This window comes from Entelurus aequoreus, linkage group LG25 (genome assembly GCF_033978785.1).
Source record: "Entelurus aequoreus isolate RoL-2023_Sb linkage group LG25, RoL_Eaeq_v1.1, whole genome shotgun sequence".
NCBI classification, from domain to species: domain Eukaryota; kingdom Metazoa; phylum Chordata; class Actinopteri; order Syngnathiformes; family Syngnathidae; genus Entelurus; species Entelurus aequoreus.
Window position 1 is genome coordinate 38313970 of NC_084755.1, and position 26344 is coordinate 38340313.

General features: G+C 36.2%; 1 protein-coding gene across 1 annotated transcript in view; it reads left to right on the forward strand.

The window, feature by feature from the left end:
- The window catches only part of LOC133642879 (glutamate receptor ionotropic, NMDA 2B-like), a 355065-nt gene that overhangs the window by 194661 nt on the left and 134060 nt on the right, over nucleotides 1-26344 (forward strand). Inside the window, exons 3-5 of the mRNA XM_062037290.1 lie at nucleotides 2945-3088; nucleotides 5526-5796; nucleotides 15535-15727. Coding sequence (XP_061893274.1) covers nucleotides 2945-3088; nucleotides 5526-5796; nucleotides 15535-15727 — 608 coding nt within the window. The remainder of the gene's footprint in view (nucleotides 1-2944; nucleotides 3089-5525; nucleotides 5797-15534; nucleotides 15728-26344) is intronic.

The following is a 26344-nucleotide window of genomic DNA, read 5'->3' on the forward strand; positions in this document are numbered from 1 at the left end:
ATTTATTTATTTATTTTTACATTCACGCCTCAGCAATTACTCAGTTTGTTCACTTCCGGCGCTTAAATGTCACCATTTTCTGGAAGGGTGAGGAAGGAATGGATAGCGTATGCAGGGATGAGAGAAATAATTTTTTTTTTTTTTAAATAAATAATTAATGGATGTGTAAAAAACACAGTTGTCCATCCATCCATTTTCTACCGCTTGTCCCTTTTGGGGTCGCGGTGGGTGCTGGAGCCTATCTCAGCTGCATTCGGGCGGAAGGCGGGGTACACCCTGGACAAGTCGCCACCTCATCGCAGGGCCAACACAGATAGACAGACAACATATTAATGTTTATTTTTTTACAAACAACTAAGATTTAAATATTCATGTTTATTTTATTTTTTTGCAAACAACTAAGTTTTAAATATTAATGTTTTTTGGTTTTTTTTACAAACTAAAGTTTATATAATAATGTTGTTTTTTACAACAAATACGTTTTAAATATTCATGTTTTTTTACAAACTAAGTTTTAAATGTTCATGTTTATTTATTTTTTTTACAAACAACTAAGATTTAAATATTCATGTTTTTTTTTACAAACAAGTTTTACATGTATTTATTTTTATTTTTATTTATTTATTTTATGTAATGTTTTGTCCAGCCACTCAGAAGAATCATATTGCTGATGTACAGATTTACTTTACACATGTATATAATAAAAAAAAAACATTAAGAAAATATTATAAATACAGTAAAAAAATAATTAAATACTGTAAAAAATAATACAGTAGTGTAAAAAAACATATTTAAAAAAACATTAAAAAATAACTACAGTAAAAAAAATTAAATACAGCGCAAAATAATTAAATACAGTAAAACAAAATTAAATACAGTAGTACTTCAATTTACGGTTCTGTGGCAGCGCTTTTAAGTCAAAACACTTGTATCTCAAGACAACTTCACCCATTGAAATAAAAAAATTGTAAAAAACACATGATTAAAAAAAACATTAAAAAATAATGAAATACAGTAAAACAAAAAAAAAAGAAATGCGGTAAAAAAAAATTAATGAAATACAGTAAAAAAAAAAAAGAAATATGGTAAAAAAATAAGGAAATACAGTAAAAATAATTAAATACAGTAAAAAAAATTAAATACAATACAAAATAATTAAATACAGTAAAAAATAAATAAATACAGTAGTACTTAAATTTACGAGCACAATTGGTTCTGTGACAGCGCATTTAACTCAAAACACTTGTATCTCAAGACAACTTCACCCATTGAAATAAAAGATGTGTAAAAAAACAAACATATAATTAAAAAAAACAACATAAAAAAAAATTAAATACTGTAAAAATAATAAATACAGTAGTACATCAACTTACACGCCTAACTGGTTCTGTGAAAGCGCTCTTAACTCAAAACACTTGTCTCAAAACAACTTCACCCATTGAAATAAAATATGTGTGAAAAACACATGATTAAAAAAACATTTAAAAAAATTAAATACAGTAAAAAAATAAAATTATGAAATACAGTAAAATATAAGGAAATACAGTAAACAAAAATTAAATACAGTAAAATAATTAAATACAGTACAAAATAATAAATACAGTAAAAAAAATTAAATACAGTACAAAATAATTAAATAGAGTACAAAATAATTAAATACAGTAAAAAAATAAAATAAAATATAGTAGTACTTCAATTTACGAGCGCAATTGGTTCTGTGGCAGCGCTTTTAACTCAAAACACTTGTATCTCAAGACAACTTCACCCATTGAAATAAAAGATGTGTAAAAAAACTAACATAATAAAAAAAAAAAACCAGCATAAAAAATAATTAAATACTGTAAAAATAATAAATAAATTAGTTTCTCAACTTACACGCCTAACTGGTTCGGTGAAAACGCTCTTAACTCAAAACACTTGTATCTTAAAACAACTTCACCCATTTAAATAAAAGGTGTGTGAAAAACACATGATTAAAAAAAACTTTAAAAAAAATAATGAAATATAGTAAAATAAAAAATAAAAAAATGAAATACAGTAAAAAATAACGAAATACAGCAAAAAAAATTAAATACAGTATAAATAATTAAATTCAGTAAAAAAAATTAAATACAGTAGTACTTCAAGCGCAATTGGTTCTGTGACAGCACTTTTAACTCAAAACACTTGTATCTCAAGACAACTTCACCCATTGAAATAAAAGATGTGTAAAAAAAAAAAACAATTAAAAAAAAAAAACATAAAAAAATAATTAAATACTATAAAATAATAAATACAGTAGTACCTCAACTTACACCCCTAACTGGTTCTATGAAAGCGCTCTTAACTCAAAACACTTGTGTCTCAAAACAACTTCACCCATTGAAATAAAAGATTTGTAAAAAAAAACAATTAAAAAAAAAAAACATAAAAAAATAATTAAATACTGTAAAAATAATAAATACAGTAGTACCTCAACTTACACGCCTAACGGGTTCGGTGAAAGCGCTCTTAACTCAAAACACTTGTGTCTCAAAACAACTTCACCCATTGAAATAAAAGATGTGTAAAAAACACATGATTAAAAAAAATGAAATACAGTTTTTAAAAAAAAAGAAATACACTAAAAAATAAGGAAATACAGTAAAAAATAATTAAATACAGTAAAAATAATTATTTTTAGGTTTTTGAAATCTATGATTCAATTTAGAAAGTCCGAAAAATGTAATTTAAAAAATTACTACAATAAAAAATAAAAATACAAATGTTGACATTTTTTTACTTGTTTTTTTAGATTTTTGAAATTTATGAATGGATTTATAATCAAGATGAAAAAGAATCGGCATTCTGGCAGAATGGATTTTAGTGTGGATATCAGCGGGTTTGTTTCAAAATGACTGCGCTGGTTTAACGGATCCTGCAGTTGTTGGAATTCTCTCACCCCGTGTCTTCATGTCCTTTGCAGGATGACGACTCCATGTTCTTCCAGTTCGGCCCCTCCATCGAGCAGCAGGCGTCGGTCATGCTCAACATCATGGAGGAATACGACTGGTACATCTTCTCCATCGTCACCACCTACTACCCGGGGTACCAGGACTTTGTCACCAAGGTAACGGTGCTCGGAGTCAGGTTTAAATATGCAGCAAAATTGTGAGAATATAGGGAATATGAATATGTCCATTTCCTGGAAATTCCGGGGAAACCGTGAATCTTTGAAAATATTGATATTAGCTTAATTGTCCTAGATGATATAGATGGGTTGGTGTTGGGATTTCTGGAATGGGTTGAAAAATGTTGACGTAGTAACAGTTTGAATTGAGAATGGGTATTTCGGATTTCCTGGAATTTCAGAAAAAACGTGGATCTTTGAAAATGCTAATAGTAGCACAATTGTCCTAGATAATATGAATGAGTTGGTGTTGGGATTTTTAGAATGGTTTGAAAAATGTTGACGTAGTTACAGATTGAATTGAGAATGGGTATTTCGGATTTCCTGGAATTTTGGGAAAACCGTGAATCTTTGAAAATATTGATACGAGCACAATTGTCCTAGATAATATGAATGGGTTGGTGTTGGAATTTTTGGAATGGGTTGTAAAATTGTTGACGTAGCAACAGTTTGAATTGAGAATGGGTATTTCGGATTTCCTGGAATTTCAGAAAAAACGTGAATCTTTGAAAATGCTAATAGTAGCACAGTTGTCCTAGATAATATGAAAGAGTTGGTGTTGGGATTTTTAGAATGGGTTGAAAAATGTTGACGTAGTAACAGTTTGAATTGAGAATGGGTATTTCGGATATCCTGGAATTTTGGGAAAACCGTGAATCTTTGAAAATATTGATACTAGCACAATTGTCCTAGATGACACGGATGGGTTGGTGTTGGAATTTTTGGAATGGGTTGAGAAATGTTGACGTAGTAACAGTTTGAATTGAGAATGGGTATTTCGGATTTCCTGGAATTTTGGGAAAACCGTGAATCTTTGAAAATATTGATACTAGCACAATCGTCCTAGATGATACGAATGGGTTGGTGTTGGGATTTTTGGAATGTGTTGAAAATTGTTGACGTAGTAACAGTTTGAATTGAGAATGGGTATTTCGGATTTCCAGGAAAACCGTACATTTTTGAAATTATTGATACCAGCACAATTGTCCTAGATGACATGGATGGGTTGGTGTTGGGATTTTTGGAATGTGTTGAAAATTGTTGACGTAGTAACAGTTTGAATTGAGAATGGGTATTTCGGATTTCCTGGAATTTTGGGAAAACCGTGAATCTTTGAAAATATTGATACAAGCACAATCGTCCTAGATGATACGAATGGGTTGGTGTTGGGATTTTTGGAATGTGTTGAAAATTGTTGACGTAGTAACAGTTTGAATTGAGAATGGGTATTTCGGATTTCCTGGAATTTTGGGAAAACCGTGAATCTTTGAAAATATTGATACTAGCACAATCGTCCTAGATGATACGAATGGGTTGGTGTTGGGATTTTTGGAATGTGTTGAAAATTGTTGATGTAGTTGCAGATTGAATTGAGAATGGGTATTTCGGATTTCCTGGAATTTAGGGAAAACCGTGAATCTTTGAAAATATTGATACTAGCACAATTGTCCTAGATGATACGAATGGGTTGGTGTTGGGATTTTTGGAATGGGTTGAAAAATGTTGACGTAGTTACAGATTGAATTGAGAATGGGTATTTCGGATTTCCTGGAATTTTGGGAAAACCGTGAATCTTTGAAAATATTGATACTAACACAATTGTCCTGGATGATATGAATGAGTTAGTGTTGGGATTTTTAGATTGGGTTGAAAAATGTTGACGTAGTTACAGATTGAATTGAGAATGGGTATTTCGGATTTCCTGGAATTTTGGGAAAACCGTGAATCTTTGAAAATATTGATACTAGCACAATTGTCCTATATAATATGAATGGGTTGGTGTTGGAATTTTTGGAATGTGTTGAAAATTGTTGACGTAGCAACAGTTTGAATTGAGAATGGGTATTTCGGATTTCCAGGAAAACCGTACATTTTTGAAAATTTTGATACTGGCACAATTGTCCTAGATGACATGGATGGGTTGGTGTTGGGATTTTTGGAATGGGTTGAAAAATGTTGACGTAGTAACAGTTTGAGTTGAGAATGGGTATTTCAGATTTCCTGGAATTTCGGGGAAATCGTGAATTTGTACAAAGAAACAAAAAAAAAAGACTTTTTTTTTAATCCCAACTAAGAATATTTTTTTAAGGTAGAATGGTCAAAAACAGTTAAAAAAAAATGACGGTGAAAACTTTCCAGGAAAACGTGAAAATAGGGCTTTGGAATTCTGGTAATTCCTGGAATTTGTTTAAACTTGAAGTTTGGTAGTTAGAATGTCCAAGGTGAGTGGAGTGTGTGGACGGTGGAACGGTTCCAATCAGGTGGGAATTGTGCAAATTGTAAAAATGGCCCATTCATTTTCCAATGGGCAAAATGTCCTGGAAAATGGGGAATTGTTCACACAACTCCTGTTTAACAGGACTCTCCTTCTCCGCAGATCCGCAGCACCATCGAGAACAGCTTTGTGGGCTGGGAACTGGAGGAAGTGTTACTGCTCGACATGTCGCTGGACGACGGAGACTCCAAGATTCAGAACCAGCTGAAGAAGCTTCAGAGTCCCGTCATCCTGCTGTACTGCACCAAGGAAGAGGCCAACACCATCTTCGAGGTGTCCCACTCTGTGGGGATTACGGGCTACGGCTACACGTGGATCGTGCCCTCGCTCATCGCCGGAGACACCGACGTCGTACCGGCAGAGTTCCCCACAGGTAGGATCCTGTCTGTGGCCGGGTGGTTGTCAGTTCGGGTCTTACGGGGTCCACTGTGACGTTTGCAGGTACCAGGTTCCAAAAGGCCATTCTGGTTGCATGAAGATGGCCTAAAAAGTTATTTTTTAAATATTTAATTATTTTTTTTTTAAATGGAATAAAATTTTAAAAAGTACTTTTTTTCCCAATTGATTTTTGAAAATCATGAATTGATTTGGAAAGTCCTAAAAATGGCATTTATAATAAAATAAATAGATTTTTTTTTTACTCTTTTTTTTTAGGTTTTTGAAATCTATGAATCGATTAAGAAAGTCCGAAAAATGTCATTAAAAAAATGTATTATAATTTTTAAAAAATTGTATTTTTTTGTTTTTTCATATTTTTGAAATCTATGAATCGATTTAGAAAGTCCTAAAAATGTCCTTTAAAAAATTATTATAATTTTTTAAAAAAGGAAAAAATTGTTTATTTTTTTACCTTTGTTTTAGATTTTTGAAATCTATTAATCGATTAAGAAAGTCCGAAAAATGTCATTAAAAAAAAGATTATAATAAAAAAAATTGATATTGTTTTATTTGTTTTTTCAGATTGTTTAAATCTATGAATCAATTTAGAAAGTCCTAAAAATGTCCTTTTAAAAATGATTATAATTAAAAAAAGTAAAAATGTTGATATTTTTTTACTTGTGTTTTTAGAATTTTGAAATCTATGAATCAATTTAGAAAGTCCTAAACATTTTCTTTTGAAAATGATTATAATAAAGATTTTGGATATTTTTTGACTTTTTTTTTAAATTTTTTAAATCTATGAATCGATTAAGAGAGTCCGAAAAGTGTAATTTAAAAAAGATTATAATAAAAAAAATGATATTCTTTTATTTGTTTTTTCAGATTTTTTAAATCTACGAATCGATTTAGAAAGTCCTAAAAATTTCCTTTAAAAAATTATTATAATTTTTTTTAAAAAAGAGAAACATTTTGATATTTTTATACTTGTGTTTTTAGAATTTTGAAATCTATGAATCGATTTCGGAAATACTGAAAAATTTCATTTGAAATATAAGTATATAAAAAAAAAAGTATATTCTTTTGTTTTTTTAGATTTTTGAAATCTATGAATCGATTTAGAAAGTCCTAAAAATTTCATTTTAAAAATGATTATAATAAAAAATGTTGATATTTTTTTACTTTTTTTAGATTTTTGAAATCTATGAATCGATTAAGAGAGTCCGAAAAATGTAACTAAAAAAAGGATTCTATTAAAAAAAAATTGATATTCTTTTATTTGTTTTTTTAGATTTTTGAAATCTATAAATCAATTTAGAAAGTCCTAAAAATGTCCTTTAAGAATTATTATAATTAAAAAAAAAAAAAGTAAAAATGTTGATATTTTTTCACTTGTGATTTTAGATTTTTGAAATCTATGAATCGATTTCGGAAATCCAAAAAATGTCATTTGAAAAATGATTGTAATAAAAAAAATTGACATTGTTTTATAAATTTTTTTTAGATTTTTGAAATCTATGAATCGATTAAGAGAGTCCGAAAAATGTCATTTAAAAAAGGATTATAATAAAAAAATGTTGATATTCTTTTATTTGTTTTTTCAGATTTTTGAAATCTATGAATCGATTTAGAAAGTCCTGAAAATGTCATTTAAAAAAATGATTATAATAATAAAAAAAGTAAAAATGTTGATATTTTTTTACTATTTTTTTTAGAATTTTGAAATTTATGAATCGATTTCGGAAATCCGAAAAATGTCATTTGAAAAATGATTATAGTAAAAAAAAATTGATATTCTTTTATTAGTTTTTTTTTAGATTTTTGAAATCTATGAATCGATTTAGAAAGTCCTAAAAATGTCCTTTAAAAAAGGATTATAATAAAAAAAATGTTGATAATAAAAAAAATGTAGATACGTCGTGTCCAAACGCAGAAGTGTTGACATGGCACATTGCTCCGCCCCCTCTGAAGTCATGCGGAAAATTGCGGTTTTAGAAAACAAGTTAGTAGACAGGGCTACTTGATTAAAAATGGCTTGCCTCTATGCTTCGTGTGCACTCAGAGCTGCACTAGTCTTTTGTTTTGACTTATATTAACAACATTACCTGCACGCCCGCTGTCCTCGGCGTCTTATCGCTACCATGCGGCCGTATCGTCACACACTCCAAACCCGGGCTTGTTTATGAATCATGTTGTCATTTATTTGTGGCAGTACATTCGTCTGCTACCGCTAAAAAACACACACAAAGTGAGAGGCTCGAAAATGAGCTCCATCAGTTAAAAGACAGTTGCCATTTTGATAATGACTTCCATTGATGAAATCTGCCATTATTGACCTCGTATGATTAAGTCGTGACAAATAGTCACCATTAATTGACGACTCGTAATGGCTTCTGCAACACGCCGCGGTATTTATCACGTCTAAATTATACCTCATGTATTATCTTTTTTTTCCACGCTTGAAGGTTAGAGCATGAACAATATTCTTGAGCTATTTTGAAAACTCAATTTATCAACATGACACGGGGATAAGTATGTTACGCCCGCAAAATATACGGAAAATAATGAACCGCGAGGCCCAAGTGATCATTTTGGGGAGGGGCCACTGCCGATCACCTTTGGGATCAGGGTCAGGCTGGACCTTTTGAAGACCGCATGACCATCAAAGTGGTTTCTCTTTCTCTCTTTGTAATGGTCCCCCACATGAGCGAGTGCATCCATGTGACAGTAGGACCACATGTCAGCCAGTTCACTAGTATGTCAGCGCTCGGAAATAGACAGGCGTCCTGGCAAAGTGCCCGCCTCATGGGGCCTCACCGCTGACAGCTCTCTTCCTGCAGGACCGCACACTGTTGACACGTCTCCAACACTCCCTCGCTCTCCATTGCTCATTGCCTTGAGTGACTCCCTTTCTATTGTCTAATGGGAATATATCATACGTGTGACACCTTTGTGTGGTGGCTTCTCTGTCTGCACCCAGGAAGTGGGGCTCTGTGTGTGTGTGTGTGTACGTGTGTGTGTGTGTGTGTGCATGTGTGTGTTCATATATCTCTCAGGGCATGTGGAGATGTCACAACACCGACTTGTCAGGTGTCAGTGTGACGATGAGTCCGAGCAGCACTGTGGCAGCTGTTCGCTGGCCTCTTAATTGGCTACTTAAGACAACAACAAATAAACAAAGAAACTAAATGGGAAAAAAAAAAAAGAAAAAAAAAGATAGGCGCGCGCAGAAAAATTGGATTCACATCTGAATCGCAAAGCTTATTCATTCCGAATCTAAATAGATTCATAATTGATCAACACAATTATTACATTAACAAATATTACTTAATAAATCATATATATATATATATATATATATATATATATATATATATATATATATATATATATATATATATATATATATATATATATATGTATATGTATATATATATATCAAACTAGTCTTAACTTTAAAGAAATACACTCTATACATTGCTAATGTGGTAAATGACTATTCTAGCTGCAAATGTCTGCTTTTTGGTGCAATATCTACATAGGCGTATAGAGGCCCATTTCCAGCAACTATCACTCCAGTGTTCTAATGGTACAATGTGTTTGCTCATTGGCTCAGAAGGCTAATTGATGATTAGAAAACCCTTGTGCAATCATGTTCACACATCTGAAAACACTTTAGCTCGTTACAGAAGCTACAAAACGGACCTTCCTTTGAGCAGATTGAGTTTCTGGAGCATCACATTTGTGGGGTCAATTAAACGCTCAAAATGGCCAGAAAAAGAGAACTTTCATCTGAAACTCGACAGTCTATTCTTGTTCTTAGAAATGAAGGCTATTCCACTAAATTGTTTGGGTGACTCCAAACTTTTGAACGGTAGTGTATGTGCATATATATATATATATATATATATATATATATATATATATATATATATATATATATATATATATATATATATATATATATATATATATATTAACATATATTATATATATATATATATATATATATATATATATATATATATATATATATATATATATATATATATATATATATATATATGCACATACATACATACATACATACATACATACACATATATATATATTTATATGTATATATATATACACATGTGCATGCATACACACAGCTGTCATTGTGGCTTGTGCAGCCCTTTGAGACACTTGTGATTAAGGGCTGTAAAAATAAACTTTGATTGATTGATTGACATATATATATATATATATATATATATATATACCGTAATTTCCGGACAATAAGCCGCTACTTTTTCACCTCGTTCTGGTCCCTGCGGCTTATACAAGGGTGCGGCTTATTTACGGCCTGTTCTTCTCCGACACCGACGAAGAGGATTTCGGTGGTTTTAGTACGCAGGAGGAAGACGATGACACAATGATTAAAGACTGACTTTTCATTTACCGGTAGGCTGGTTATTTGGATAACGTACAGGCGAGCACTTTGTATTAATTTGCACCGTTGTATTATTTGTACTCTGCACAAATGCTGTTCGCCATGTCAAAGATGTGAAAGTTTGATTGAATGATTGAAAGATTTATTGTTAATAAATGGGACGCTTTGCGTTCCCAAACAGTCATCTCTGTCCCGACAATCCCCTCCGTGGTAGCAGGAACCCCTATATACTACGCTAATTACACATCAAAACCCTGCGGCTTATAGTCGGGTGCGGCTTATATATGGAGCAATCTGTATTTTCCCCTAAATTTAGCTGGTGCGGCTTATAGTCAGGTGCGGCTTATAGTCCGGAAATTACAGTATATATATATATATATATATATATATATCCTTTTCAACTTATATTCAATTGAATAGACTGCAAAGACAAGATATTTAATGTTCCAACTGATAAACTTAATTTGTTGTTGCAAATAATCATAAACTTAGAATTTAATGGCAGCAACACATTGCAAAAAAGTTGTCACAAGGGCATTTTTACCAGTGTGTTACATGGCCTTTCCTTTTAACAACACTCAGTAAAGGTTTGGGAACTGAGGAGACACATTTTTGAAGTGGAATTCTTTTCCATTCTTGCTTGATGTACAGCTTAAGTTGTTCAACAGTCCGGGGGTCTCCCTTGTGCTATTTTAGGCTTCGTAATGCGCCACACATTTTCAATGGGAGACAGGTCTGGACTACAGGCAGGCCAGTCTAGTACCCGCACTCTTTTACTATGAAGCCATGTTGATGTAACACGTGGCTTGGCATTGTCTTGCTGAAATAAGCAGGGGCGTCCATGATAACGTTGCTTGGATGGCAACGTTTCTCCAGATTCTCTGAACCTTTTGATGACATTACGGAGCGTCGATGGTGAAATCCCTAAATTCCTTGCAATAGCTTGGTTGAGAAATGTTGTTCTTCAACAATTTGCTCAGGCATTTGCTGACAAAGTGGTGACCCTCGCCCCGTCCTTGTTTGTGAACGACTGAGCATTTCATGGAAGCTGCTTTTATACCCAATCATGGCACCCACCCGTTCCCAATTAGCCTGTTCACCTGTGGGATGTTCCAAATAAGTCTTTGATGAGCATTCCTCAACTTTATTACTCTTTTTTGCCACTTGTGCCAGCTTTTTGGAAACATGTTGCAGGCATCAAATTCCAAATGAGCTAATATAATTTGAAAAGGATTTGTTGTATTCTCTTTTTACTTACCATTTACACAACGTGACAACTTCACTGCTTTTGGCTTTTGTAGAAAATAAACGATGATGTGACTAGAGATAACCGATAATGGCTTTTTTGCCAATATTCCGATATTGTCCAACTCTTAATTACCGATTCCGATATCAACCGATACCGATATATACAGTGGTGGAATTAACACATTATTATGCCTAATTGTGTTGTGATGCCCCGCTGGATGCATTAAACAATGTAACTATACTTTGTGTCAGGTTCAAACACTGATGACATCTATTGAACAAGACAAGAGGCAAAGAATCCAACAGAGGCAGAATTAAATTTGGACTCAATATTGAGGAGAAAACGTGTCGACATGTAACCTCTTACAGTGTCACCCACGCTCTGCCACAAGATTGCACTCCTCCTTCTTTATTTCACTTTCTCCCTCCCACCTGACCACGGCTGCTTCCAGAGGGGAGTGGGTCGTAAACAGCCCTGCCTTTGGTTACCGAACAGTTCAAAAGAAGAGGTGGTAAAATAGTTCAAGAAGAGTTCCATAAAATAGTTCAAAAGGGGTTCGTAAAATACTTCAAAAAGAGTTCGTCTGGAAATTGGGCAGATCCCGCCATCCGTCCGCTTTGAAGTCACAGTGGAGTTTTGCGAGCGTTCCTCCGGGTAGGCCAGGAACTCGATTTAATACGAAGCTTTTGTGATCATTTAGAAACAATTTTGACTTTCACAAAGTGCATTATTTTTATTTATTTTTTTAAACATGCCTCAAAACAACAGCTACAAAAACAATCAATCAATCAATCAATCAATCAATGTTTATTTATATAGCCCTAAATCACAAGTGTCTCAAAGGGCTGTTGAAGGCACACAGCTTCAGTCCAGAGTATACTAGAGCATACTTGCCAACCTTGACACCTCTGAATTTGGGGGTTGGGTTTGGTGTATATTGTAGCATTCCGTAAGAGTTAGTGCTGCAAGGGTTTCTGGGTATTTGTCCTGTTGTGTTTATGTTGTGTTACGGTGCGGCTGTTCTACCCAAATGTGTTTGTCATTCTTGTTCAGTGTGTGGGTTCACAGTGTGGCGCATATTTGTAACAGTGGTAAAGTTGTTTATACGGCCCCCTCCAACCTCAAGGACCTAGTTTCCCCTCAACCTCCGCTCCTCAAACACTAACCTGCTCCAACCCATCAGGACCACGTTACAATCTACGGGCCGCCGGGCTTTCTGCTCGCCCGCACCCGAACTCTGGAACCATCTTAGAGCACCACAGTCGGTCGACCGTTTGAAGAAGGGACTAAAAACCCACCTTTTTTAGCACAGCTTTTATCTCATTTCTCTGCCTTCTTGTTTTTAAATACATCCATCCATCCATCCATTTTCTACCGCTTGTCCCTTTTGGGGTCGCTGGAGCCTATCTCAGCTGCATTCGGGCGGAAGGCGGGGTACACCCTGGACAAGTCGCCACCTGTTTTTAAATACACTGCCGGTCGATCGCGGAGGGTGTGTCAGTCGATCGCCAGCCAGGCATTAAAAAAATAGTCCTAAAAATGAGCGATCATGAATCTTCACTATGACGTCACTTTCGTCACTTGATTGACATTGACAACACCCGAGGGTCTTGTGAGATGACGCTGGCTGCTGCCAGCTCAATATTAAGAAAAAATGACCGACAGGAAGGCGAGAATCTTTTTTTATTCCAACAGACTCCGGCGCCGTACCTGTCGTCAAAACTCCAAAGACCGACTGCACGGTTGCACAATAAAAGCGCTGCTTCATCCTGCCTGCACTAACAAAATAAGAGTCTCAGAAAGCTGGCGTGCACAAGCTAGCAAGCTACGCCAATGTATTTCTTGTAAAGTGTATACAAAGGAGTACGGAAGCTGGACAAATAAGATGGCAAAAACCAACCACTTCCATGTGGTATTGGACAGAAAGGAGGACTTTTATTCTGCTCCATTTGAAAATAAGACGTTATCATCACTACTGTCTGATTCCTATCAATGCAAGTCATCACAATCATGTAATACACCAACTTATATTCTTGTCTTCATGAAAGAAAGGAATCTATATGTGTTAAACATGCTTGCATTATCTTTAAACACCTTTAACTTGTTAACAATATTAACTATATGTGTTAAACATGCTTGCATTATCTTTAAACACCTTTAACTTGTTAACAGTATTAACTATATGTGTTAAACATGCTTGCATTATCTTTAAACACCTTTAACTTAACAATATTAACTATATGTGTTAAACATGCTTGTATTATCATTAAACACCTTTAACTTGTTAACAATATTAACTATATGTGTTAAACATGCTTGTATTATCTTTTAACACCTTTAACTTGTTAACAATATTAACTATATATGTTAAACATGCTTGCATTATCTTTAAACACCTTTAACTTGTTAACAATATTAACTATATGTGTTAAACATGCTTGTATTATCATTAAATACCTTTAACCTGTTAACAATATTAACTATATGTGTTAAACATGCTTGCATTATCTTTAAACACCTTTAACTTGTTAACAATATTAACTATATGTGTTAAACATGCTTGTGTTATCTTTAAACACCTTTAACTTGTTAACAATATTAACTATATGTGATAAACATGCTTGCATTATCATTAAACACCTTTAACTTGTTAACAATATTAACTATATGTGATAAACATGCTTCTATTATCTTTAAACACCTTTAACTTATTAACAATATTAACTATATGTGTTAAACATGCTTGTATTATCTTTAAACACCTTTAACTTGTTAACAATATTAACTATATGTGTTAAACATGCTTGCATTATCTTTAAACACCTTTAACTTGTTAACAATATTAACTATATGTGTTAAACATGCTTGCATTATCTTTAAACACCTTTAACTTGTTAACAATATTAACTATATGTGTTAAACATGCTTGTATTATCATTAAACACCTTTAAGTTGTTAACAATATTAACTATATGTGTTAAACATGCTTGTATTATCTTTGAACACCTTTAACTTGTTAACAATATTAACTATATGTGTTAAACATGCTTGCATTATCATTAAACACCTTTAACTTGTTAACAAAAACATATCTTTCATAAATAAGTAAATATAAATTATATATATGAATGAGGTAGATCCCCACGACTTGATCAATTGAAAAGTAGCTCGCCTGCAGAAAAAGTGTGGGCACTCCTGGTCTAGTGGTTATCTAGTGTGTGTCATGATTTAATTTCTATTTGAATTTTTTATTATACATTCTAACTTTCTATTTTTATTTTTGTTGTATTTATTTTTGTATTTATTTATTTTTTTTAATTTTTTTTTTAATACTTTGTAGCACTTTGAGATTTTAACAAATGTAAAGTGTGTTACAAATGTAATTCATTATTATTATTATTATTATTATTAAAGGCTGTGCCTTTAAGGCACGCCCCCAATAATGGTGGAATTCGGGAGAATGGTTGCCCCGGGAGATTTCCGGGAGGGGCACTGAAATTCGGGAGTCTCCCAGGAATATCGGGAGGTTGAAACCGATACCGATAATTTCCGATATTGCATTTTGAAGCATTTATCGACATCTCTAGATGTGACCACTTCAAAACAAAGCAACTTGTCCTGCAACTTTCTGAAAAAGCTGCCACAGATTCTGGCATTTCTGGGCTGCATCAGGCCCGTAAAAGCCTTCAGAATCCTGGGGGGACTGAATAAAGCGTGACACGGACTAGTGAGCTTCTTCAGCGGACAATTTGCAGGTCACATGAAGGAGAGAGCTGCACGGCTAGCAAGACTAACAAAGGGAGGTGTGAGTGACAGATGGACAAACACAGCAAGGTGATAGAAGCCCAGTCATTGCAGCCTTTAGTATTTGTCTTCTTGGCAGGCCTTCAAAACTCCTGATCAACACTCCATCTGTGGCTCTTCTCTCTCGCTCTGTTTACCTTGCACATTGCAGCCTTTCCCCAAACGTCTGTTTATACAAACCCGTCTGCCGCCTTCTGGATCTTTCTCTGATTGGTGCTTTCTGTCCCCCCCTACCCCCCACCCAGGGCTGCTGTCCGTGTCCTACGACGAGTGGGACTACGGCCTGGAGGCCCGCGTTCGTGACGGCGTGGCTATTATAACCATGGCCACCTCCACCATGATGATGGACAGAGGGCCGCACACCTTGCTCAAGTCCGAGTGCCACGGAGCTCCTGACAAGAAGACCCCCGTCTCAGGCAACCCTAACGAGGTGCTCAGGTGAGTGCTGGTGTCCTGGGAGGACTTGTGGTTCTGATCCAGACCGCTTTTTCTGTTGTGAACATGTCCCCTGCACTTTTCTGAAGGACAGTTTGTGTCCTTTGCACTTTTCTGAAGGACAGTTTGTGTCCCCTGCACTTTTCTGAAGGACAGTTTGTGTCCTTTGCACTTTTCTGAAGGACAGTTTGTGTCCTTTGCACTTTTTAAAGGACAGTTTTTGTCCCCTGCACTTTTTTGAAGGACAGTTTTTGTCCCCTGCACTTTTTTGAAGGACAGTTTTTGTCCCCTGCACTTTTTTGAAGGACAGGTTTGTCCTTTGCACTTTTTTAAAGAACAGTTTTTATCTTTTGCACTTTTCTGAAGTTTTTGTCGCCTGCACTTTTTTGAAGGACAGTTTTTGTCCTTTGCACTTTTTAAAGGACAGTTTTTGTCCTTTGCACTTTTTTAAAGGACAGTTTTTGTCCTTTGATCTGCACTTTTTAGAAGGATAGTTTTTGTCCTTTTGCACTTTTTCAAAGAACAGTTTTTATCTTTTGCAGTTTTTTGAAGGACAGTTTTTGTCCCCTGCACTTTTTTGAAGGACATGTTTTGTCCTTTGCACTTTTTCAAAGAACAGTTTTTATCTTTTGCACTTTTTTGAAGGACAGTTTTTGTCCCCTGCACTTTTTTGAAGGACATTTTTTGTCCTTTGCACTTTTTTGAAGGACAGTTTTTGTCCTTTGCACTTTTTAAAGGACAGTTTTTGTCCTTTGCACTTTTTTAAAGGACAGTTTTTGTTCTTAGCACTTTTTTGAAGGACAGTTGTTGTCCTTTTGCACTTTTTCAAAGAACAGTTTTTATCTTTTGCACTTTTTTAAAGGACAGTTTTTGTCCCCTGCACTTTTTTTAAGGACATTTTTTGTCCTTTGCACTTTTTTGAAGGACAGTTTTTGTCCTTTGCACTTTTTAAAGGACAGTCTTTGTCCTTTGCACTTTTTTGAAGGAACGTTTTTGTCCTTTGCACTTTTTCAAAGGAGTTGTTGTCCTTTGCACTTTTTAAAGGACAGTTTTTGTACTTAGCACTTTTTCAAAGGTCCGTTTTTGTCCTTTGCTTGCACATTTTTTAGAAGGACAGTTTTTGTCCTTTGCACTTTTTAAAGGACAGTTTTTGTCCTTTGCACTTTTTCAAAGGACAGTTTTTGTCCCCTGCACTTTCAGACTGGCAACAAAAATCCAATCTGATTTGGTGTGCAGTGTAAACGGGGCCTAAAAGGGACAACAACATTTGGTGTGCAGTGTAAACAGGGCCTAAAAAGGACAAAAACATTTGGTGTGCAGTGTAAACGGGGCCTAAAAGGGACAAAAACATTTGGTGTGCAGTGTAAACGGGGCCTTAAAAAGCCAATTTCGAAACAAATGCATGCAAGATTGAGTTGTTTAGTGCACGTAAACATAGCAAGGGTTTAAGGTGGGATCGGGTCTCAGAACTGGACCCTGACAGTCTACATCCTGACTGTCCCACACATGACTGTAGTGAACTGCTATGCTGTACCCAGATGTAGATGCACATACCCAAACACACACTCACCTTCATCCCCCGTGTCATACCCCGCCCACTCCGCGCTGATGAAACCCACCCCACCCCCCTCACTGCCTGTCTGGGCGGCAGCCCCTTTTGAACCGGCGGTGAAGCGCGGCACACGGCGCCACTTTACTCTGCGCGCGCCCCTAATTGGTCCCCCACCCCGGTCACGGTGCTCTGAATTGAGCCGGGCGGCGTCACACCCTTTCAGTGGGAAGGCGGTGGAAGGTTGGATTCTTGTCTACAGTATGTGGACACTGTGTGTGTGCAGGATTACACGCTAATCTGCAGTCCTCCCACAGACGGTGTGGCGACAACACAGCGTGGATATGATGTCCTGTTCCTGGCCTCACCTAACTGGGCCACGGTCTCCGTACACCTCCTGTACACCCGCACGTGCCAATGAATGATAACTGCGATGGCACTTACATTCACCGAGGAGGAACATTCTAATGAACTATTATGGTCTGCCATTAATTGGAAGGAGGTATGAAACAAGCGTGACAACAAAAAGACCCTCCAGGTGGTAGCGAGGTGGTAATCATGCACTCCACACTCTCTGTGGGAGCAGGGGGGAGTCGCAAAAAATACAAACAACACAACAACATAAAGCCACAACACAACCACATAAAGCCACAACACAATAACAAAGCCACAACAAAACAAAATAAAGCCACAACACAACAACATAAAGCCACAACAAAACAAAATAAAGCCACAACACAACAACATAGAGCCACAACACAACAACATGAAGCCAAAACACAACAACATGAAGCCACAATAACATGAAGCCATAATAACATAAATTCACAACACAACATAAAGTCACAACACAACAACATAAAGCCACAAAACAACAACGTAAAGCCACAACACAACAACATAAAGCCATGACACAACAACATAAAGTCACAACATGACAACATAAAGCCACAACACAACAACTATAAACCACAACACAATAGCAAAGCCACAACAAAATAACATAAAGCCACAACACAACAACATAAAGCCACAACACCACAGCATTAAGCCAAAACACAACAAGATAAAGCCACAACACAACATAAAGCCACAACACAACAACTATGAACCACAACACAACATCTATGAACCACAACACAATAACATGAAGCCACAACACAATAACATGAAGACACAACACAACAACATAAAGCCACAACACAATAACATGAAGCCACAACACAACAACATAAAGCCAAAACACAGCAACATAAAGCCACAACACAATAACATAAAGCCACAACACAACAACGTATAGCCACAACACCACAACATAAAGCCACAATAACATAAAGCCACAACACAATAACATGAAGCCACAACACAACAACATGAAGCCACAACACAACAACATGAAGCCAAAACACAACAACATAAAGCCAAAACACAACAACATAAAGCCACAACACAATAACATAAAGCCACAACACAACAACGTATAGCCACAACACAATAACATGAAGCCACAACACAACATAAAGCCAAAACACAACAACATAAAGCCACAACACAATAACATAAAGCCACAACACAACAACGTATAGCCACAACACCACAACATAAAGCCACAATAACATAAAGCCAAAACACAACAACATGAAGCCACAACACAACAACATGAAGCCACAACACAACAACATGAAGCCAAAACACAACAACATAAAGCCAAAACAAAGACGGAAGTGACAGTGGACAAGTTTCGGCGACTCACGACTTCCTGAGACATAAAGTTAAAAAGGGTGTAATGAACAAAGTTAAAAAGTGTGTAAAGAACAAAGTTAAAAAGGGTGTAATGAACAAAGTTAAAAAGTGTGTAAAGAACAAAGTTAAAAAGGGTGTAATGAACAAAGTTAAAAAGGGTGTAATGAACAAAGTTAAAAAGTGTGTAAAGAACAAAGTTAGAAAGGGTGTAATGAACAAAGTTAAAAAGTGTGTAAAGAACAAAGTTAAAAAGGGTGTAATGAACAAAGTTAAAAAGTGTGTAAAGAACAAAGTTAAAAATGGTGTAATGAACAAAGTTAAAAAGTGTGTAAAGAACAAAGTTAAAAAGGGTGCAATGAACAAAGTTAAAAAGGGTGTAATGAACAAAGTTAAAAATGGTGTAATGAACAAAGTTAAAAAGGGTGTAATGAACAAAGTTAAAAAGTGTGTAAAGAACAAAGTTAAAAAGGGTGCAATGAACAAAGTTAAAAAGGGTGTAATGAACAAAGTTAAAAAGGGTGTAATGAACAAAGTTAAAAAGGGTGTAATAAACAAAGTCAAAAAGGGTGTAAGGAACAAAGTTAAAAATGGTGTAATGAACAAAGTTAAAAAGGGTGTAATGAACAAAGTTAAAAAGAGTGTAATAAACAAAGCTATAAAGGGTGTAATGAACAAAGTTAAAAAGAGTGTAATGAACAAAGTTAAAAAAGAGTGTAATGAACAAAGTTAAAAAGGTGTAATAAACAAAGTTAAAAAGGGTGTAATGAACAATGTTGGAAAAGTTAGTGTAGTGTGACCACTTTTTCCATTATTAATAACTTTTTTTTTTTACTTTTTCAATAATACTAACATACTTTAGGCCCTTTTCCAAGGCAGGAACTTTTACAGGAACTCAGGTAAATAAGGTTCCCCCTTGTGTTTCCACCAAAAACTACCCGGGTAGATTTAGTACAAACAAGCTAATGCTGAATCTGAGCTAATAAACATAACTCTGCTGCTTTGATCTTGGCCCATTTGAAAGAGGTGTGCCTAATGAAGTGTCCATAGAGAAAGTGCACGCACCACCTGCCTCCACCATCCTCTGCACCGTCAGCCTTTTATTCACCGCCTGTGTTTTTATAATCAACTTAGCTGTGTTGTTGATTAGATCAGTGGCAGATCCCTCGCCCCTTCACCGCCTTAACCACATTAGTGTGGCGATAACCTTTGTCTTGTAGTGTTCAATCTGGAGATGATCAATTGGAGGCAGTTTATGAAGCAGGAAGTGATGATGCTGGCCTGCTAGTCTATGAAGCAGGAAGTGATGATGCTGGCCTGCTAGTCTATGAAGCAGGAAGTGATGATGCTGGCCTGCTAGTCTATGAAGCAGGAAGTGATGATGCTGGCCTGCTAGTCTATGAAGCAGGAAGTGATGATGCTGGCCTGCTAGTCTATGAAGCAGGAAGTGATGATGCTGGCCTGCTAGTCTATGAAGCAGGAAGTGATGATGCTGGCCTGCTAGTCTATGAAGCAGGAAGTGATGATGCTGGCCTGCTAGTTTATGAAGCAGGAAGTGATGATGCTGGCCTGCTAGTCTATGAAGCAGGAAGTGATGATGCTGGCCTGCTAGTCTATGAAGCAGGAAGTGATGATGCTGGCCTGCTAGTCTATGAAGCAGGAAGTGATGATGCTGGTGTAGTGGATTGTCCGAAGCTTAAGCAAGCAACAAAAGTAGTTTAGTACAACAAATTTATTTACCCATTATCAGAAGTGCAGGTTGAATTAAGTTGTCCGTGCAAGCAGACACAATGTACTCCAGAGCACACAAGACACACACCAGCCAAAATCACCCCCGAGTTCCGGTCTTCTGCCATTCATTTATATGTCTGTTGTGCGTCATCGTTCCTTATCAAATGCGTCAATGTCTTGTTTTGCTTTTCCTATCTGTTCCATAACAACTCGAATTCTGTAGACAGGTTGGCACGACTCAATATTCACTTTTGTCCCACAACTGGTCCATTCAATGGCACAAAATACAAGAGTATTGAAAATGAGCGGACATTCTTAAAAGACAAGAAATATAGGTCAAAAGGTCAGAAATTCTACTACATACCCTCCTTCCAGGGTCTTAAGACCCTGGACCAAAACAATTTCTGATATAGACCACTAACTTAAATCTCTACCGCAGATAGAGGCAAAAACCTCAATGTTTTTATACGAGGCAAAAATTCCGTCCATGACCCTCCTTCAGAGCGATCGCTGTTACCAGCCTGCAGTAAAACCATCTCACAGAACACAATTAGTGGCCTACCCTTTGATTTAGTAAAGGAAAAACAAATACTTTGATCATGAACATCATTGAACATAAATAGATGAATGTATATAGACTTATGACTGTAAGACATTTTCAAAAATATTTTTCCCGGCATTTGCAATGAATGTAGTTACTAATATTGTTAATTATCAATTGATTTTGAACACACAACTGAATTTCGTATGAGTCCATGTTCGATTAGTGCTCGTATAGATGGCTCGGTGGTGCCTCAGGCTGGTGGCCTGCCGACACCTCGTTGGGCTTTTGGCTGCCCTGGTGAAGAAAGAGATCCACTCAAACAGTCTGTCTCTGTCTCTTCTTGGGGTGTGGTTCAGTCCATTGGGCAGACTGTTCAGTGGCATGTGCGTGCTGGCCGAAATTGGGGAAAACTCAGGTAGAGTTGGAGCTGTGGGGGCTTTGGGGAAGGCTGGGGCAGAGTATGGGGCGTGGGGCTTTGGTCCAGGCCCTCGGCTTGCTTCAGGCCTCCTCGCTGCTTCGGCACTCCCGACACTTCTTTCCACAGCTGCTGGAGTCCCGGTGGACACATTGGCTGGCAACGTTAGTTGTTCTCGTCATCGCTGGCAAGGTGTTGTCTCTCCTCTCGGTTCCTTCCAGTCAGGTATCGGGTGTTGGTCCTGGATCGGCTTTGACCGTGCCCCTCTTAGCGAGTGCAAGGGAATCTGGAGTGGCTGCTTTCATCCTCAAATCTGCACAGAGGAACTGGCACACAAATTCTACATTTTGCAAACTTACCATTTTGGTCTCATGGTCTTTCCACCTTCCTAGGAAGCTGCTGGTCCTGAGAAGTGCTGATCTTGTGACTGAAGAAGATTAACCTGCTTTCTTAAATTAGGTGCCGTTGTTTGACCTAATCTTTTTGGGGAAACCATGTCGGGATATTAGATCATTCACAAAATATTTAATTACTGAATTGGCACCCTCCTTTGAGGTTGGGGTTGCTTTCGCCAACCACTGCAATTGTCAATCTAAATCATTACGTTCCTTTATCCTTGCACCAGATTGATCATATCGATTAAATAAAACCTCAACACGCTCAAACTTGACCCAATCCAAACTCACCTCCCCCCTCTGTCCCTCTCACAGGGACAGTGTTAGTCGTAGTAATAGTAATAGTAGTAGTAGTAGTAGTATTAGTAGTTTCAGAAACATCCAAGAAAAAGAAAAGACAGCTGATAGTCAAGTGCAGCAAGAACAGAGGCGGAGGACAGGTCATGTTTGAGGTCACTGTTCGCTTTTGCAATAGTACTTTGATATTTTACAACACCTAGTGAATTATTGTGGCCTCAATAATTCACTAAATAGTTGTATTTAGTTTAGTCTATCTATGATGGGACAATGCACAGAAACATTAAGTTCAGAAACAGATATGTTCTGTACCAGATTATATCTAAATAGCTACTTTCCATCTGCAGTCCCTGGCTACCTAAATTAAGGGGATCCACAAATCAAGCAATAAAATTATGACACTAATTAATCATAATAAATATATACATTCATAATAATCAATAATTAATCAAAAATAATCATACTGTAGCATGTAATCAATGATAAGAAAAGTCACCAAATGCCCCTTCATGGACACATACTTACCATACAATACAACCACACCTTATTTACATCATTACACAAAGACCATACATGCTCTTGTTCACATCTGTCATCATTCGTAAAAACAACCAAGATTTTAACAGCCATACCTCACAATTTACAACAAAAATGCTCTCATGGATAAATATAATACTCATTAAATTGATGTGTCAACATAATGCCCATCTTAGTGACCGTGTGAGCAGTCTTGATTGCTCCAAAGCCACTTTTTTTTTTTTTTTCAAATTTTCTATTCTTTTTGTTATAACATGGAGAAGGCTAATTGGTCTGTACATGTTCTGGTCTTCTTTATTTCCTGCTTTATGGATTTAATCATAGTAGCAGTTTCTCCACGTGGTAGGGAAAGTGTTTTCCGTTATTGATTTATTTATCAATCGTTGTTATACGAGCAATAATACAATCCTTATATGTTTTTAGGAAGATAGTGTCCAACCCATATATATATCTCTAGATCGTGAGTCTGATAATGCAGTGAAGATTTTGTTTAACTTTGTTTCATTTGTTACTTCTAAAATGAGTCCATCCTGAATAAATGACAATTATTTGCACTGATTTTGAGGGATTTTTATTCAGGGTTTGTACAGACTGGATGAAATGTTCATCAAAATTACCACTTATGTCCAGACTGTCTGCGATAGTAGCGCCATTGATATTTAATGTTATAGTGTTGTTTCTTGTTTGCTCTCTTCCCGTAAGTTTGTATCTGGTTTTCCATAACTCTCTATTGTTCCTTTTTGCAGCTTTAATTAATTCTAAGTGAAAGTCAGCCTTAGACTTCCGCATAAACATTGTTACCTTGTTCTTCCAAACTTTTAAAACATACGATCTGTATTTAGACCTGTTATAATTGCTCTTTTGAGAGCTGAGTCCTCATGTCTTTATTAGAATCCAAATTGTTTTATTAATCCAATGGTATTTTTATTTTAGCACTCTTCTTTCTGGTTTTGTATCCGTGTATTTACAGATGATCTCTTTAATTTTTGTCATCCAATTGTAATTCTAGTAGGGCTGCTTATCCTATGTATCATGTAGAAGCCGTTTATAATATCCTTAAGTTTCTTTCTACGCGTCTTATTTAACCAGTCCAGATTAACGTCCCCCATGACGTTACTTCTTTCATACTATGCTGTTTGAGGATGTCTGAAAATGAATCAAGAAAAATGTCTTTAGCTGTGGTCAGTCGGTATACTACAATTACCTTGAAATACATTTCTGAGGAACATGTGATTTTAATTTCAACATACTCAAATTGATCTACTTTTAATGTTTTCCCTTTCATAAATCATAATTCCTCCCCCCTTTGTCACTCGATCTGTCTTTTCTGTAATCTTGTCCCCCGGGACATTAATTAGAACGAAAGGTGTTGTGGGTTTTAACCATGTCTCTGATAGACAAGGTAATCCGGATTAGAGTCTGACAGTAACTGCTGGATTTGTTCAGTATGTTTCCTGTGGTAGAAAGTTTAATAATGCGGACACGTTTGTTACTGAATACTTTCTACAGACTTCTGTCTCTCTGCGACTTTGTGTATGTAATAAGCAACTATAAATATTTGATATGCTTAAATTTTATTTTAGCTCAGCTGTTGTGTAGCTGCTAGCTCTTTGTAGCCCACAGCAGGAATGTCCAAATTGCAACCAATAGCTATGTTTTTAACAGACAACCGAAATAATTGAAAATGTGGTATTAGCGTATCGGTTCAATCAGCGGCAGCTACGCCCTGTTTTATCATTTGACCTACATTTTTGGTTTAGTAGGCAGGACAGAGGGAACAATGTGGGTCATTAGTTGTCCATCTTATACCATTCTAATTGTTGTAAGGATAGTTCACATGAGCGGCCATACCTTGAGTCCTACCATATATAAGAGTCAAAAGGCTCCTATTATGAGTCGTCTAATTGGTGATCATACACTTTGGCGGTTTGGGTGGCAGGGCACACGGACGCACCTCAGTCAGCCAGTGCTAGGACAGTTGGAGCAGTCCCCGTCTTCCACTCATTCCTGGGAGGCGTCCCCAGTAGTTGTCAGCTGATGTCGTGCTGTCAGGCAACATCAGGAAGTTCCTTCTGTGCAGTATTGAATTGTCAGGGCACAGTTCGTAAGCAGGTCATTACAAGGTGTGTGCAGGTTGACCACAAAGGAATGCTTCAAAGATTGTGTTGAACATTGTCCGTTGACACTTATGTCCAGCAGGGGTCTGTTTGTATCCTGCTGTTCGTCCTGCTGTCACACCTGTATTTTTTGTGAGCATGTTCTGGCTACAACTTTGGAGCTTGTCTTGTTCAGAGAAGCTGGCAGTCCCCCGGCTGCACATCCTTTCCACCCTCGCTTGACCAAGCACAACCGTGGCTACCACCCAAGTCCGTCTGAATGGTTTTACGTTTTGTTGAGGTTTTTTCCTCCAGAATTTGGAACTCAAAACATGTACACCCATCGTTTTCATATCCTCTCGGTTAGTTCAATTTTGCATATCACGTTTTTTTTTTTTTTTTTTAATTACAGTCTTAACTATCCCATTAATTGCTAATCAATAACCTTAATTCAAAGATTATACGTACTACTTCATGTGTATTTAAATACCCTTTTAATTCACTTAAAGATTATGTATAAGTTAATTTAAACTATCATTTGTCTATCAGTAGGCGCGAGCAAGCTGTCATGCTTGCACTCTGACCTCCCGCTGTGCGTGATACTCTCCAAAACAAAGGAATGTTTTTATTCACGTCTCTCCTTATCTTTCAGCTAAATCTTTTAATCTTTTAACTTTTAACGTCCGCACTGTGTTTATTTTTATTGTCTGCATTTTAATTTTGCTTTTATTTTCTTTCATTTCCCTTTGTTGTCTGTGAAGCACTTTGAGTCTTGTCCTTGCCTTGTCTGTCTCCGACTGGTTATCTAACCTATTCACAACAAACATACAAGGCCATGCTCTAAACGCCAGCCCTAATCACACTTCTCCTCTTTTTTTTTTTTTTTTTTTTTTTTTTTTTTTTTTTTTTTTTTTTTTTTTTTTTTAACTTTACATATCGGCTCTTATTCTAATTATTAATGTAGGCTGTTACTTGTAATTATTATTCAACACTATTCACAGCAAAAAGTTGTAAAGTTATAGTTATTCGCATTATACTCTCAAAATGTATAGCTAACTGAAAGCTGTTGAGATTTGGTTTGCCTCCTTCATCTCAGTGGCCTAGTGGTTAGAGTGTCCGCCCTGAGATCGGCAGGTCGCAAGTTCAAAACCCCGGTCGAGTCACACCAAAGACTACAAAAAATTTGGGAGCCAAATCACCAAACATGATTCCCCCACCTCCCAGGGGCAATCACGGGGGATGGGCCAAATGCAGAGGACAAATTCCACCACACCCAGTGTGTGTGTGACAATCACTGGCACCCCAACTTTAATTCT